General features: G+C 53.3%; 3 protein-coding genes across 3 annotated transcripts in view; 2 read left to right on the top strand and 1 right to left on the bottom strand.

Moving 5' to 3' along the window:
- The first annotated feature begins 11 nt into the window (after positions 1 to 11).
- CSUI_005057 (homeodomain-like domain protein) lies at positions 12 to 12,801 on the top strand. The gene is made up of 6 exons (XM_068065237.1): positions 12 to 3,336; positions 3,977 to 5,195; positions 5,702 to 9,700; positions 10,141 to 10,390; positions 10,923 to 11,484; positions 11,884 to 12,801. The coding sequence occupies exons 1-5, from the start codon at positions 1,808 to 1,810 to the stop codon at positions 11,456 to 11,458; spliced, it is 7,533 nt and encodes a 2,510-aa protein (XP_067922785.1). The 5' UTR covers positions 12 to 1,807; the 3' UTR covers positions 11,459 to 11,484; positions 11,884 to 12,801.
- Positions 12,802 to 13,598: 797 nt separating this feature from the next.
- CSUI_005058 (uncharacterized protein) lies at positions 13,599 to 16,354 on the bottom strand. Its single transcript, XM_068065238.1, has one exon. The coding sequence runs from the start codon at positions 14,845 to 14,847 to the stop codon at positions 14,266 to 14,268; it is 582 nt and encodes a 193-aa protein (XP_067922786.1). The 5' UTR covers positions 14,848 to 16,354; the 3' UTR covers positions 13,599 to 14,265.
- Positions 15,917 to 16,473, top strand: part of CSUI_005059 (lea1) — a 2,245-nt gene continuing 1,688 nt past the window's right edge. The window contains exon 1 of the mRNA XM_068065239.1: positions 15,917 to 16,273. The gene's annotated coding sequence lies outside the window, so the exon portion shown is untranslated. The remainder of the gene's footprint in view (positions 16,274 to 16,473) is intronic.

The following is a 16,473-nucleotide window of genomic DNA, read 5'->3' on the forward strand; positions in this document are numbered from 1 at the left end:
CCCGCGTGCCTCTTACGTGGAGAGTCTCGAGCTTTGCAGCGTTTCTTTTGGTGCCTGTTTTTTTGTAGTTGTTGTTCGCATAGCACGCTTGTCTCTCCGGTTGGTCTCTTTTTTTTTGTATCCCGTGTTTGGACTTTCTTGCTGCACTGGTTGCGCCGGACTCCGCACCCCGCGGCTGTGTATGCAACAGCTCTCAAGACCTCCTCGTGCTTCTCTCGACAGCGGCGGCTGTGCTGAGGCCCCGGCCTTCGATCTTCCCTCCCTTTCCCGTCTACTCGCTCGCGTACAAATCCTCTTTCGTTCATAGGCTCTTCTCTTCTTGAAACCTTCGCTGGTTGGGCCAGTCGTGGCGGGGCAGAATCTTCTCCAGCTGTGTCCAACAGATCACGTTTCGTGTGCCTCACGACGGGCCCTGCGCTTGTCGAGACAGCACACTACCGGTCTCGAAGGCGGAAAGCGGCTTCGAGCCGCTTAGGCCGATTATTTCCCGCCGAAGCAGAAACCAGGGCCAGAATGGGACCGTGGCGTGCTTTTAGTCCACTGTCTCGAAGCGTGACGTGTTTTCGTGGAGGGATACGTGTGGTGTCGTTTTTCCCTAGGTGACCTGAAGCTTGCGAGTTGTTATGCGCGGTTGTCTCTTACTTGGCGCCTGCCACCTTTTCCCCCGTTTGTAGGGCCGAGCATTTACCCAAGCTCCGCCGCGCGGGCGGTGGTCGTCTCTTTCACGACGTGGTAGACGACGTTTCGTTCGGAGGCCATACTACACGGCGGAAACTACAACCCAACAGAGCTTCGTTGCCCTTCGGAGTGCTTGCTCCCAGTGTTGTGGTGTCCCACTCGCTGACTGGTTGCTGTGTGACCTACTTCGCTGCGGACAGGGCACACGCGGTTGTCATTCGCTTCCTAATCCGCGTTGTCTGGGCCAGGCTACCGTTCACATGTGTCTAGTGACGATATACGGCCGCTCTAAGGTGACGGTAGTGGCGTCTCCGGATGTGGAGGTCCACATGTTCGGTCCCACTTCCCGCGGTGTCTTTTTGCTCGCCTCCTGAGACACCGCCAGCTCGAAGAGCCGCACTCCCTCCTGATGTTTCCGTTCTGTCCACCTCCTTGGACGTCTGTTGATGCTCATCAGAAGAAGGCTTTGTGACGGGAGGTCATTCGGCTGCTTCATTGAAGCACGGTGGAGACGGTTTCTGTGCTGTCCAGTTGTTTTTTTTTTTCTGCACAGTGGTACGTCTCGTGGGAGCTCGAGTGCCTTGGGAGTATACCGAGCAGCATACTTAGGGTGCAGCTGCGCAGCTGAATGCGCTCTGTTTCCTGAACGTTAGACCCTTTTATATGCCGTACCTCTTTTCAGTCCTCAGGTTTTTTGCGTGGCTTTCACGTACTGTTCATTCTCGTCAGTTTGTTAGCAACGGGCTAGAGAAAGACCGTTCCTTCTTGCTCGCCTTTTTTTGACAGAAGATATACTCCGCTTTTTCCCTCGTAGCAGTCTGACGTTTCTCCAGGAAGCAAGACGAGCTTGCTTTTCGTCGACCGAGTCTGACTCAAGCTGCCGGCCGTGTTCGTCGGATAGCGATGAAGTTCGAAACCTGTTTGCGAACGTGTGCGACGGAACCAAGGACTTCGATAAAAGTGGATAGAGCCAAGGAACGATGTGCTTGTGGGATGTCAAAGGAGAGAGTGGTAGGGGCTGCAGAAGTTGTCTTGCGGGAGCGGAGAGGGAGGATAGACATTTTCTGCTGAGTACATCAAACGGGGAACCAACAGGAAAGGGAGTCAGGGGACACCAAGAGCAGATACAATGGGTTTCAATGTTGACGAAGTGAAAGCAGGACCAGGAGTGGGGAATTCAGTAGCAGGGTCCGATGCACAGACACCAGAAGATGGAGGTTTCTCGCTGGGTGAAGAAGGATATTCAAGGAAGCCGTCATGCAAGGTACGAAGCACGTCGAAAATCAAGAGCCGTCTTAGTAACGGCGTCGCGTTTGATGACCCTGGGCCCCCAAAACCGGAGGAACGTTCTGGGTCTCAATCTCGAGCAAACGGTACGGGCACTACGGGCGTCGGAGAGCCTAGCAGGAGGGGAAGACGCGGCGGCGGGGGCACTGCTGGGCTGCGTAGCTCTTTGGCTTCGTCCAGGGATGGAGCAGCGGATGGCACTGGCCTAGAAGAGATGGCTCAAGGCGATGAAGATGACCGTAAACAAGAAGAGCCGACTGAGACTAGTAGACCACCGACGGCTTCTTCAGATGCGTCGGTACACGCTCAGTCGCAAGAACGGATCGGGGAGCAGACGGAGTCGGATTCCGCCCTCCTTGGTGGACCCCCCAAGGGAGAAAAGAGAAAGGCAGAAGCCTTTCCTCAGGAGTCTTCAGCACCTGCTCCGTCCGCTGGCGTGACTTCCAGCACGGAGGAAACTTCTGGGCGGCGTTATGCTTTCAGGGAGAAACGCCAGAAAAGGGAGAGGTTTGAGGCTGACATTTCTGCTAAAAAGTCATATACTGCTGTTCCTACGGGTTACTCACTTTCCTCTAGTGACTTGGCTCCTGAACAGGTCCGCGGCTTGCAGCTCTTCGTGTATAGGAGAAAGAGTAGACCGTATCGACGACGCCGAGGAGATGGGGTTCTCGATACTTCTCGTCAGGAAGCGACGGCTTTGTTGAGAGGAGGGAGCTCCGAGCTGGGCCTTGACCGCGCTGATAATGCTGACAGTTTCAACGCCGGGCAGGAGGAGAACCCAGCTTCCGGGGTTGCTGTGGAAGGGAAATCAACGGAGGAAGGAAGCCAAGAACGAGGGGGCGAGGATAGTAAGGTCTACCGGGGGGGAGGACCGGGGGCAGGAACTCCAGAAGGGCCAGGAACTGCACCACCGCAGACAAGTATTTTTAGGAAGCGACACCAAGGAAGGGGAGGCTTTCGGTATGAGAAAAATGGTTACTACAGATCAAGTGAAGGACCTGCTTCCCAAAGGGGAGGCCGAGGCGGAGGATTCAAGGCGACTCCTGCAGGCGGTGGTAGACTCTCTATGGGCTGGAGAGGTGAGGGTTCGGGGGGGGCGGGAAAGACAACTGCCTCAGTTGAAGGGAGAAAGAAGACTGGAGGTTCGAAGTCACCTGACACCAAGGTTCGAGAAGGTCATGGGACAGGTGCGAGCGTCAAGAAGGCGACTGTACCGGGGTCCGGAGAGAGGAAGGAAGGCGGGAGTCCCTCAGGGCAACACAGAGAAGAGGAGACCGACAATGATTTCAGAGTCCCGGAAGATATTGCTCAAGTGCTCGAGGAACAGTTCCATTCGGAACCACAAGCGGTGGATGAATATGTTCCATTCGGGTAAGGATGCATAAGAGGAACTGCAAAAAAAAAAACGCTGTCTGCTTGAGCCCCGGTGCCTTTCCCTTTTGTCTCGTGTGAATGTATATGGTAAGCGAGTTTTGTCAAGAACAAGTGTCACCTTTGTTTACGACACCGGTCCTGTTCTTGAAAGGCATGTTCCTAGTTGTAGCTGGTAGTTTACTTTTCACGTGCCTTCGTCCTGTATAACAGCAGCTGAGCTCTTTGATGGTGAGTGCGTCCTTCACCGTTAAGTGTCTTGGATGGACTGCGCTACGGCTGTGTTGTTCATTATCTGTCTAACGGCTGTGTAGTTCATTATCTGTCTAACGGCTGTGTAGTTCATTATCTGTCTAGGAAACCACACGCAGTTGCCGTTTTACGACACTTGTCAATAGAGCTCAGGTGTCCGCGTTTATGGGTGGTTGCGTTGCGTTGGGGGGACAGCTTCTCTTGGTTGTTTACTAGCTGTCCATGCATGTCGGAGTGGCAACAGAGCGCCGTATCAAAGATAAAAAACTTTGCAGATCTCGTCGTGAGTGACCCATCTGTGTAGTAGCAGTACTAAGGAGCATCTCCGAAGTGACAGACAAACGTGTTCAGTTCTTTGTTTGCTTGTCGCATCAAACTGTTTCTTCAGCTTGTACTATGATGATGCTCTGGTGACGAGCGGCGATCTATTGCGCCGGCAAGCTGCCCATCAGAAAGACCGCTACCTTTCTTTAAAGGCTGCTTTCCAAGAGGAGATGTGTCGCCGTCTCTCTTTGCGACCTAAGAAAGAGAGAGAGGGGATGAAGACAGAGGAGCTGTCAGGTTGTCTCAGAGAAATCCCAGAATCTACCTCAAGGATCCTCCAGGATGCGGGTGAAACTTCTCAGGGCAGATCGCGTGTAGTAGGGCGCCTGGAGAATGAATCGCATGTGGAACAGTGGGAAACTAGCGAGAGTGGCAAGGAGAAGGACCGGTCGCCCCGATCATCGGGGAAGATGGGCGATTGCTGCCCTCTTAAGGAGACACTAAATCTAGTGAAGAAGGAAGAAAGCGAGGATAGTGGCAAAGGTTCTACCCCCTCTGAAGGTTGTTCGAGGTTACCCGTGGACAAGATACTCAAGAAGACAGAAGATGATAAAAACCCTCAATTGCTAGCGCGGAGTTCGCTTTGTTGCACTCACCTTGAATCCTCCTCCGGGGGAGGCGGCGAAGAGGAGAAGCTGGAGGACTCCGTTTCTGTTTCCCTTCGTGGTTGCCCTTCCGCTAGCCCGACAGGCACGGAAGGTGAACGCTGCGGTTCTCACCGACAGTCAGTGGGCCGCGACACCTTCTGCACACGAAGTGACTCCTCTGGTGATCCAAGTCTACCATGTGACACGACGGTGTCTGATACCGGGGGAGTGAGAAAAGGAGCGGCGAAGGAGGATCTGGAGGCCGACGGAGAGCAGCAAAGGCAAAGAAAGAAGGGAAAACATGCCCCACGGGGAAAAACAGAGCCACCAGACGGTAATTCGATTTCCTCACAACCATCTGCTGTCTTAGATTCCTCACGACAATTCCAGCGAGAGACAGACACGCAGAGGGAACCACCAGGTGTTAAGATTGCGCTGGAGAAGCAGGGAGATCCTTCGCAGTTATCAGCTTTGTCTTCGTTGGGAGTGGGTTCGGTTCCCGTAGATGGTAAAGAGAAAGATAGGGAGGAGAAACAAGTGAAGACTAAGTCGGAGGAGAATGAGGGTGAGGAAGCAAACGGTTTGCTGCTGTATCCAGAAAATGCTTGGACAGCTGAGGGACCTCTAGAGGAGGTGCTGAACAGAGAACGATGGGAGAGAGACGACGAGGAGAACGTACGCAGAGAAGCAACAAAGGTAAGAAGTAGAAGAGCGGGATGATCCGACAACCAGATTTAATATATCACTCACCCCACCTAGACCCGGTTCTTTGTCGGTACATATGTCTACGTCAGCTACTGCAGTGGAACCGGTGTGGGTGTTTCTGTATATTCACGCATCTTTCAGACTGCATTCCCCCGCTGCTTCATTCGAACAGGGGCATTTTCTATGGGCCGCCGCAGCGGTTTGCCTGGACGCATGTTGACGGGTGCTGCTTCTCTCGTGTGTCTGTCCCCTTTGTCTTGTTCTGGAGTAACCGGTGAAGCCCATTTCACACCTTTGCCTCCAGTGCTTCTTTCGTGAAATCGAAAGCACGTGCGACCGGTTGCAAGCATTGTCTGCGTGTCTGCTGTCGATAGTTCTCTCTTTTTGTGGGCATTTGATTGCTTTTTTGTCCACGCTTCGATCGGACGTCGAGTAGTTCGATATCTGTGCCTCTGTTTTTCTTCTGCTGGCTGTAAACTCGTGTTGTCCCTTTTCAGCGTCTTCGCTCCTCCGCGGCCTTCTTACTGAACGCTGCAGCTCATGTCATGACTGAAGGAAGGCCGTTCTATACGTCGCTCGCCGCTGCCTCTCTGTCGGTTGGTTCTTCGTGCTTCTTAAGCCGGAAGGACACACGACGGCCTCTTTCAACGGGTGGAAGAGGAGTTTCTTCCCGGGGAGCGCACCCTACGGAGGAGGACGGGAAGGACACCGAAGCAAGTTCAGACACAGGGAGGGAGTTAGCTTCTACTGTGGCTTCTGGCTCTCCTTTCTCCGTACAAGACTTTGATCGGCAACTTGAGGGCGACCATTTTTCTTTCCTCGCTGGCTGCTCATCTCGCCGTTGTTCTACCGGGACAGAAGAGACTGGAGCCGGGGCTCTTTTACAAAGGCACCCCCGGACTCAGGCAGGCAGGGCGAAAGCAGCGTCGCAAAGCTGTTCTGATAAGGGCACCTCGTTCAAGGCTACCAAAGGTATCAGAGGCTCGCAACAAGAGGAAAAACATCCTCTGGGCTGCCGTGAGCCTGCAAGTAGCATGTCTTCATTTCTTCTATGTCTTGCAAAACGACGTCGTTTGCTAAGATTATCTGGTCAGGATTCTTCTCAGTATCTGTCTCGTCGTTCCTCTTTGTCACCTTGTCCCCCACCTGACTCACCGTATTCTTCGGCGCCAAAATCTTGCCCAGTTACGTCTCTCTCGTCCTCCTCCTCCTCCTCATCGGCAAGGTCTGTCAGTGTCTCCGCGCCTTTGTTTTCTACAGTAAAAGCTCAGTCATGCAGTCTCCAGCCGGTATTAAAGGCTGCTTCTTCTTCTGTGACGTCGACTCTCTTGTCGCTCTCGCCCTTTGCGGTCCTCCAGGGCATTCCCGGGCGCACAGTCCTCTCCTCGTCTTCTTTGAATTTCTTGGAGAAGGAGTTCGAGATTCAGGACAGGACTGAACTGGATAAGAAGAAGACCGGGAATGGTCAAGTAAAGGAAGAAGGAGAGCCAGGAAGCCAGAGCCGAGAGAGGACGAAAGAAGAAACACAGAATTTGACAGTTTTCAAACAGAGGGAAAAGAGTAACGAAGAAGTGCCTATCTCAATGCGATCCACGTCTCCGTCTGGATCTCCCACGATCCCGTCGGAGGTCATGGGGCAACAGGGGACAAAGCAAGTAAAGCGGGAGGAAGCGCATGCAGAGAGTGGAGCCTTTCCCGACAGAGGTGTGCGGTCCGTTTCTAAAGGATCGCAGAGCTCGCGGAGTAGCTCTGAGCCCCCTGGGCGGAGAGACGCTCCATGCGAGTTAGAATCCCGCACTCTTCGTGAAGCAAGTAAAGCTTCAGAGGAGTCAGGCCGGGCGTCTTCCCTTAGTTCTTCAACAGCAGGACGTGCGTCTTTGGAGTGTATCTCTTCTCGTAACAACAGCATTCTCCCATCTCTCCTTCCTTTCAAGGTCAGACGGGGGAGGAGAAGGAAATCATTCCTTCCTAAGCATCTTTTCTTTGACTCTCGGACGTTTGCTCACTCTACCTTGTCTCAGTTTACTCACAGACCCTTGTCAGGTGTCTCCTGGTATGCCCCCCTCCGTTCGTCTCTCGGCCCCCATCGTTGGCTGTCACGGTCGTGGAGACGTGTTCGTGCGATCCTACGAGCCGCTTGCGTTAAGCGGCTTGGCAGGCTGAAACTCGAAGCAGATCAGAGACAGGAGGCATTCTACGTACCTCCCTCTGACGATTGGGAGGCCTTGGGAACGGTCCTTCGCGTTCTTCCCTCTCCCGCAACAGAGTCTCCGGGTGGTTCTAGGGGGGTAGCAGCTTCTCTGCATGGAACCAGAGAACGGGGAGTTGAGGGAATCTTGTTTTCGTCATCGTCCTCAGAAGACGGAGAGGATGTAGATGATTGCCAGTATCACACGTTGTCGCCTTTCGTCACACCTGCTGAAAGTGATGGTGAGACAGGAAAGAGTTCCTCGGAAGATGCTTCTCGGCTACCTTCTGCTACACCGGGAGGACGTCCATCTATACATGATCTTCTTGCAGTTGTTCAAGCTTCGTCTCAAGTTCCTACTCTTCCGAACACGACGCACTCTCCACTATCCGAATCTTCGTCTTCTGCATCCGCTTCTGCTTCGTCTGTGTCACCTTCTATCCCTCCTAGTCGTCAGACATCGTCTGCCGGAGCCTCTCTGTCGGGTCCCGGCTTGTGCCCGTCGCTTTCAAGCTATACCCTGGGGATGCAGTCGCCGGGGGCGCAAGGTACTGGTCCACAGCATCAGCCCTTTCTCTTGTCTCGAGCTATTTTGCGTCTCCGACAAGAAGAAAAGAGACTCCTGACACCTCCGCCTCTGCCACTGAAGCCAGATTGTCTTTCTGAGGATTTTCAACAGATTGCGCGCGCCTTATGGGAAGACCATCAAGGTTGCTTTGTAGTTCCTGACCGAGAGAAACATTGGCGTATTATTGACGGGGCGTTGGATACCTACAGTGACAAGTTGCCCAAGGGCCTAGGAGAAGCGAGAAGTGATGGCTCGTACAAGGAGGAGAAATACCCAGACCACCTCCCTTTTTCCGCGGCCCAGCTAGATCGCTTTCATTTCTTCCCTTCAGAGAAACAGGAGTTTGAGAGGAGACGCAAAGCCCATGCAGCATCACAAGCAGGAGCACAGTTTTGGCACGCCCCTTCATCATCACCTTCTTCCGCATCTCCGTCATCGTCGTCTTCTCCTCAGACACCGATGGTTCATCTTGCTCGTGCTCCAACTCTGTCCAGTCGATCTTCTTCTGTGAGTTCCCCCTCCCCCTGCTTGTCCGGTGTCTTCAGCTCGAGCTCTCCAAAGGGTGGTGTGGGCTCGACTGGAGGCGGGGGGGGTATGGGTGACACAACGCCTACTCCGGCATACGCCACTAAAGTTCCAAAGACCTCTTCTTCGGTTTCTGCAGCAAAGGGCGGGACGGAAAAAGGTCTTGACGGAGCTCCCGGTAGAAACGCGTGCTGCTCGCTTTCTCTCTCGTCACCAGCCGGCTTTCCAGGAGATGGTATGTTTCACGGGGCGAGCGAAGTAGAAGCAAGCGGCATGGGTCAGAAGCACACAAAAACACCACAACAGTCTCACTTTCACTGCTATCAATCACAGTGTGCTCCTTTCCACAAACATTCAGTGGTTTCAGGTAATGGGAAACATCAGGCTGTAGGTACAGCGTACGACACGTTCGGAGGGCGCATGTTGGGTTGTCACTCTAGTGATAGCTATGACTTCTCGTGCACTCCAGGTATGACAGGAGGGGGGAGACCCGGGATCGATGGTTTCTCACCAGCGAATTTTATGGGACCGACAAATGGCGGTGGAGTCGGAGGTCTTTCCTCGCCGCCGGCAACAGGCGGTTTCGTGACCTACGAGAGTAGCAGCAGTGGAGTTGGGAGCGGGGGGAATAGTAGCCGGGGTCCTTCCCTGCCGTGTGGAAATTTGAGTGGAGAAGGCGGAAGTGGAGGTGGTGCACCGCGGTCTGGATCAAGTTCGTTGAGTAGTACAGGTGGGGGGGGAACGCCATCAGCGAGCCTACAGAGGCTTCAGAGAGATGCAGCGTCAAACCCCGAGGTTGACTCGGATATCCAGCAACTTCTGTGGTGGAGATGGAGAAAAGAAGGAGGCATGAACTCAACCGGGACGGGGTCTTTTCCAGGGGCAGGGGGAGGAGGAGGAGCGACAGCGCCTGCACAGGGGGGCTCCGTTGACGGTGGATGCTGCGACGGTGGTGATGTCACGTCGACTGCATGCGGAATAGAGGGGAGAGGGAGTGGGGACGGAGAGAGTGCAGAAGATGAAGAATTGGCGAAAGCATGTAAGCGGACATCGGGCGGGAGTGAATGGAAAAAGAAAGGGGAGAGAGAAGACCACGTAGGAAAAAAGGATGGTAGAAGCGACGGAGAGGGAGGACAGCCGAGATCAACAGGGAGGAGCGGAAGAGGTTCAAGTGGAACACTTGCAGGAGAACACGAAGAAGCGGGGGAGATTGAGGTAGGCTGTTTCCACAAACAACCCCTGCTACGAGTGTCGCGTTCTTGACTTTCCTTGTCTGCGCAGCAGCTGTCCACCTTACTGACGGAAGGAGGGACAGGTGTAGATACATATGCTCTTGCCTGTTTCGACGTGTATGTCCGAGTAATCCGTCGCTTGAAATGACACCTTGCTAGGCAAGGGGGCCCGTTTACAGGATTCCAACGTTTCTCTTCTGGTTTCTTCAGTTTCTCCTGGTTCCCCGAGCTCACATTTTTTCTCTCGAGTAGCCCCTCTGTTGTGTCTTTCCCGTTTTTCCGACTCGTCCTTCCTAGCCGGAGATCCTCCTACACCGTGTCCTTTGTGTGTCTTCTCGACAGGGAGCAGACTTCACCCAGTCAAAGCCCTGCACCTGCTTCACGGTTCCGTTGACCCCTGTCCTGTCTTTGTTTTCGTTGTAGGACACACGCACGAACTCAAGCGTCGCCACGACGACAGGCACGAGATCAACGTCATCATCGTCTGCTGTTGCTTCTTCTGAATGCAGCGGGGGAAGTAGCACCGGCGCCGGGGGAGAGTTTCTGCCTGAGGGGACAGGAGGGGAAAGAGGTGAAAATGCCGGGGGGGGAAGACCACGACGGACTGCCGCGGGACACCGTCTGGCTGACGTCCTCACTGCTGTGAAAGGAGGGGATCGAGGTGCAGACAAAGGTACAAACTGCTGCTCTCCTCGTGTTGGGAAGCTTGTCTCTGATGTTTTCCATCTCTGTTGTGAGAAAGCACCATGCCCTTCGACCTCTTACCGCATCCAGTTTGTGTACTGTGGGTCCCTCCTTCTTCATTGCACATAAAGTGATTTCTCGCTGGACAAGTTCTTCGTCACATACCACTCATCGTTCAGGCCGTGTAAACTTCTTGTGTTTTGGGGAGATGTGCCGTCACTCCCCTGGTGGGTGTAGCTAGCTATCTGCTCACAAAGAACTACGTACGAACTTCCACTAGGCAATGCTGACAGAGTTTCGCCACTACGGTTTTCTCTAAAGAGACTAACTTTTCTTTCTTTTCTCGAGAATTCTGCGCTAGTCGTTTCCAGGGGGAATCAGGAGTTTCTCTATCGATGCAGTTGTCCCAGATCTCATGTACGCAGACGGCCGATGACTGGAATGAAGTTCTTGAGGTTCTCCTTTACGTATCTCTCTCTTTCTTTTGCCTCGGTTCTTTGTCTCGATCCTCCTTTTTTCAGGGGCTTCTCAGGGAGCGCCCCCCGAGTCGACGATGCCTGTCACTTCCAGCACGGGCGCCCATACTTATCAATCGCTTCCTGGTCATCCTAGTTCAGACTCGCCTTCATCGTCCTTCGGAAAAAACCCAAGTTCCAACTTTTCTTCTTGCCCTTCTCAGTCCGCTACGACCCACCATCCGCCAAATTCGTCTTCGGCGGCCTCTGGTAACACATGTTCATCGAATTCTCAGAACCCCGTTGCTCCTGGTCCTGCTATGGCTACTAGTACCGCAGGGGATGGCTGTTCTGCTTCGACCATGACCGCTGGCACGGCTAGTACGTCAGCCCCTGGGGGAATGCCTGCGGGCCCTCCGCCTCTCAAGTGTCTTCTTCGTCTTCTACGAACCTACCCTCTAAGTGTCGTAGCGCAGAGACTCGGCGTGCACCGGAGTACGGTCGCCCGATGGGTTAAAGTATGGCCAAAGCAGCAAGAGGGACTTGGAGTAGAAGATGACACGGAAGCTGAGGTCGAAACCATGAGTCAAGATGACCCATGAGTGGTGCAGCGCGTGTTGGTACCCAGGTATGCACATACCAAAAGCGAGTATGTCTACTTGCACGTAGAACTGCACATGAAGTAGAGTACTTTTGCTTCAAAGTGTTGCGCTCTGTAGAGAGTGATTCTACGTGGTGAGTGGTGGAAGTGGCAGATCTACAGGATTGAGTTCACTAAGAGGAAAGCACGCAGGGCGTCTAGTCAAATCTTCCGGTAAGTGTAGTTCGTGTCTTTCCTCCGAGTCATCCTTTCTTGTCTTATCTTTTCGTACTGCGGGGTTGTTCAGGTGGCAGATTCTCATTTGCCTGGGGGGGAGGCGGACTGGTTTGCCCTACGTGTGTGTGGGTTTTGACAGATTTTCGACCTCAAGATGTCAGGCTACCTCAGTTAAGCAACTTCTGTACCTGTCGGCTCTCTTTCTTGCAGGCTGACCTGGAACCTGCTCTCCTGCGACTTGCTTGAGCAAGTGCTCATGGAGTACGGCTTAGCAAAGACAGCGGCCACCCAGGTTGTGTCTTCTTCATTTCCATCTGGTCTTCTCGCTCGATTTCCTTGGTCCGAGGAACTCGACTGATACTCGACTTCACGCTGGGAGCTAGCCAACAAAGGGGGGATCTTTGGACGTTCGCCTCCACCTGATCCGGTGATTCTTGTAATCCCTGCTTTTGCTCCTCTCCTGACGCTCTTCTTTCCCTTGGCTCCCTCGTTAGCCAAGATTGTGGTCCCCGCCCTGTCCTGTTCCCACGCCTTCACCTCTCTTCGGCTTTTTCACATACTGTCCGCTTGCAGACGTCTTCGGGACCGGGCTTTTTACTCCGTGAGTGTACGGGAAAGCGCTGCTGCGTGGTGCAGCAGCAACACTGAGCACGTCCCAAGAGGGCTGGTAACTGCAAGATGTTCTTGGGATCATCTTTTTTTCTTTCACTGACCATCATTGAATTCTTTCTGTGTCTAGCCTTTCGTCTATTTGTTTTCTTCGGCGGCATTCGTTTCTTTTGACGGTCGCGTCATCCGGGCTCCGCGACAAACAAGAAAACCCGGCGAAGATCTGAGTTTCATGGCGGACTACCATGTGCATCTCTAAGTGTAGCCGGTGCAGCCTCATCGTCGGACTCTCCTCACAGGGTGCGTAGTGCACGCCGTACTCACGACTGCCGTCGCCGCAGGAGCTCAGCTTGCTAGAAGGCTTCTCATGGGTAAAGCGAGAACCTGAGTTGTCGTGCCGTTGTGGGTTCGGCCGTGTTCACTTGGCTCGCGATCGGTGACAGGACGACACCCTAATTCCATTGTTGTGATTCCATGTGTTGAATCGCATTTATCGAGGCACTGAGCCCTGAAGGACACCAGCAGGCGATTGCTGAAGGAGTGGGACCAGCGATATAATGTGAAACCGTGTGGACGTGGTACACGCAGCTATTCGGTTCACTAGGGCCTTCGCAGTTCGGGGTCAGCATGCCAAAGAAACAATGCAGAGCCAGATGTAAATAGTCTTTTACCGGGTTCGTCGCAGGGGTCGCACGCTCCGGTGTATCTGCAGCCACGGTGTCTGGCACGCGTTGCAGCTGTTAGGGGTGGACGAAAGATAGTTGGGATAGCCACCTTTACACCCAGGTATAAGTACGGTAGTGCACATAGAAAAGCTGTCTGATCAGATTGGGCAGGCGTGATACTGAAGCGGGTGAGAGGTTTCTTGTCTTGCGGGGTTGCTTGAACGACCGAAATGAGCTGGGATTTGACTCCAGTCTCCCCCCTCCCCTCCCCAAGTAGCGATAATGACTGGGGGAAGACCCCCGTTGCGATCGACAGGATTTCTCGGAAAAGCGAAAGGTGTCTGACGCAGTCGAAGCAACCGTGGTGTAGCATTGTGAGGGTAGGGTAGACGAATAACAGATGAACGACGGAGTAGAAAAGCACTCCGCTGTTCAGCTGCTGACCGCTTTGCAGGGAGGAAGGTACCTTAAAGACTGACGACGCGTTCTTTTTGCGGTGTACCTCTGAGACTGGGCTAAAAGTGCGCCAGGGCTACCAAAGTGGAGCGGCGCCCTAGCACTTGCTCTTCTTGGGACGCTGCGCATCTGACAACTGACGATATGCGTGGCTAATGCCCTGCACCGGGAAAAGGCTCTGAGTTAGCCCGACTTACACGAGTGTTAAGATACCGAATTTTGACCTCCGGATGTGGGCCGGACCCACTAACTCTAAATATGCAACAGGAAGTACCTCGGAAGAAAACATGTCAACCCGAAGACAGCCTCCTCGATTACACAAGACGAGAGGGCAAGGCTTAAATGTTCCCTGTACCTTAATTCTCTTGTGTACGAGATCACTCGGTCAGGCGAGCAAAACGGGTACATCGAAGAACTGAAACGCCAAAGAAAGGAAACTCTGTAAGCAGGGTACAAAAGAGAAATGCAACACCCACTCACCTCAGCCATCTTAGCACCTGGCCGCCACATGCATACAGTGGGACGCGGCAGTCGAGCAGCCCAAAGCTACATAAGGTGCGGTCTGGTTGAGCTGCCTTACGGGCACCTCACTCAGGCTCTTTCAGAACATCGCTCAGTGCAAAGAAAAATGGCGGTTTTCTCTAGTTCCTAGCTTATGGGTCACAGCGCACTAAGGAAGTACTCTTCGACCTTTTCGATCTCCTCGTACACCTGGAGAGAAGTCACCGCTTCTCTCTCCCGGGTTGAATTCTTTTTCGTGAATGGACAAAGAGCCGAGAGCACATCGCTTCTTGGAGAAAAACGTCATGAGAAAAAGCGATACAGAGAAATATCATGACCTGTGTACATTCTAGTCGCCTCTTTAGCTGCGCGGAACCTGCTTTGCGTCTGTGCCGGCTTGTCCAAGGGAGTCTTTATCCAGGAACTCCCGGGCGAGGAGTCGCCTTAGCGCCCCATCTGTTCGGGAAGACGGTGCTGGGAGAAGATAATCAATCACCTTAAGAATCTCCGGGTGTTCGTGGATATCCCGAGGTGTGCATACTCCTAAAACTGGGACATTTATACCATAAAGATGTTTTGCGAAGAGCACAGGATCGAGACATACAATCAGAGAATAATGCACAGGCGCAGCGGAAAGTATAGACGAAGAGCCGGGCGTAGCCGCGCAGTTCTGCAAAGTCGTTACGCCTTCAAAGTGTTTCGACCACTCGATATCAACTTGGTTTTTATTTCCTAGACAGAGTATTCTACAGTTCGGAACTTGCTTCAACTGCTGAAGAAACTTAAATGTCCTCTTATAGTGCATCAAAGTTGTGTAGGGGTCACATACGAAATGCGTCGACAGACGCGTCGGAATGCGGTTGAAGTTCATGATTGGGCAAAAGCAAACATACGCAATGGAGGAGAAAAGCAGCGCCACCCCCCCTACACACAAAGAGGACATTTACCTCAGTCATACCAGGCGCACCCAGCAAAGGACAAGAAGAGACGCCACCCAGCGACAACTGCAGTAAGATGGGACCCGGGTGGAAGACGGGTGATGCGAACGAGCACAGACAAAAGAATCTGTTACTGCCGAAAGTTCGCACGACAACTTCTACTGAAGGGGGATGGAACTGCAGTCATCTCGAGTGAACAGATAAACTTGATGCATGGTGAGCAGTTTTCTACCCGGCAGAAGGAAAAAGGGAGCAAGGTGGTATTCTTATAGAGCCCATGCGCCTGCGATGTGAAGGGAGATTATTTAGCAACACTTCCGCGAATATCTTCACTGCACACCGGACTACTCTGAGTTTTCATCCCAGTATTCGCCGTCGTCCAATCCACTTCTGTCATGTAAGTCCGCTCCTAAATAGCTGCCCCGATACGCGCGCTTTCAAACAAGCGCGGAACTCAGAGTGGACAAACCAAGCGTACGCTGTCCCAACACGAAGAATTCACGACAGATGAATGAGAAAAACGTACTATCCTGATTGTTGACGAAAACCGGAATTCCCGTGAAGAGAGCGCACCCGGGGACGACTGCATGCGGGAAGAACACGTGAACGTGTAAGGGAAAACAATCAACCAAACTAACGAACTGAGACCAAATGCCTGAAAGCAACGCCTGTACAGAGCACCGGCGCTCTCACACCGGACCACCTCGCCCCCGCCCGAGTATGCGCATTATTGCTTCCGAGCTTCCAGGAGAGACAAGGAATGACTTTGGGTGAGAGGCTAGTTGCTCCAACAGAACACCTTTCGGAGTCGCAGAGAAAGCAAAGCATCCACATTCGTGCGAAAAGATACATCTGACAGGTATTCATCAACTCCCAAGATGGTGCAGTGTGTCAGAGGAAACTGGCTTGAACTGACGGGAGTAAGGATTTCATGCAGCTGGGGATCGCTCTTCCTGTTTCCCTCGAGCTGCATGCCGGTTGTGTCCACACAGGGAGATTATAATCTCACCGTTAGAAGCGGGGTACAGGGCATCGTCCGAGAGAAGACCGAGTGGTCCCCCACGCCAGTCGTGAGGATAATGCGACCAGCGATTACTTTGGCGTGTGCAAAAAGCCCGATCCACACAGACTGCTTGTGACTCATCTCGGTTTCTCCCCTCTCTTTTGTCCACCCGACAACCCTCGCGTGGCGTTCCGACAACCCAGCGACATAGGGAGAGCACGCTCTACTCGCCTTTACCGTCAGAGAACTGGCACCTTCCACCGACTGCGTCCTCGAGTGTGCACTGTGCATTCAGCGATCCTCCCTTCAAGGTTGTCAGAGCCGCGCTCACCTTGGCTGAACACTTGCCACGGCTGGGTCACCGTGCTGTGGAAGAAGTTACCTTCGCCTCAGCTCCTGTTGGCACTCCAGTGGAATGAAATGAAGAAGTCAGCAGGCTCTCACGCGATGCTGTGCACGTGGCTGCCAGAATGACGCAACCACTCCTACACAACACTTATCTTCTCGCGCCGGGAACTATGTTCATACGTGGGCGCTGCCCGAGTGCCAGCATGTGATTTTCCCGATAGGGTAAAGCCCACCTGCGCTGTCCTGCCATTTTTGACCTGTCACTGAGTGAGGGAATACC

This window comes from Cystoisospora suis (assembly GCF_002600585.1).
Source record: "Cystoisospora suis strain Wien I chromosome Unknown contig_2419, whole genome shotgun sequence".
Lineage (NCBI taxonomy): Eukaryota > Apicomplexa > Conoidasida > Eucoccidiorida > Sarcocystidae > Cystoisospora > Cystoisospora suis.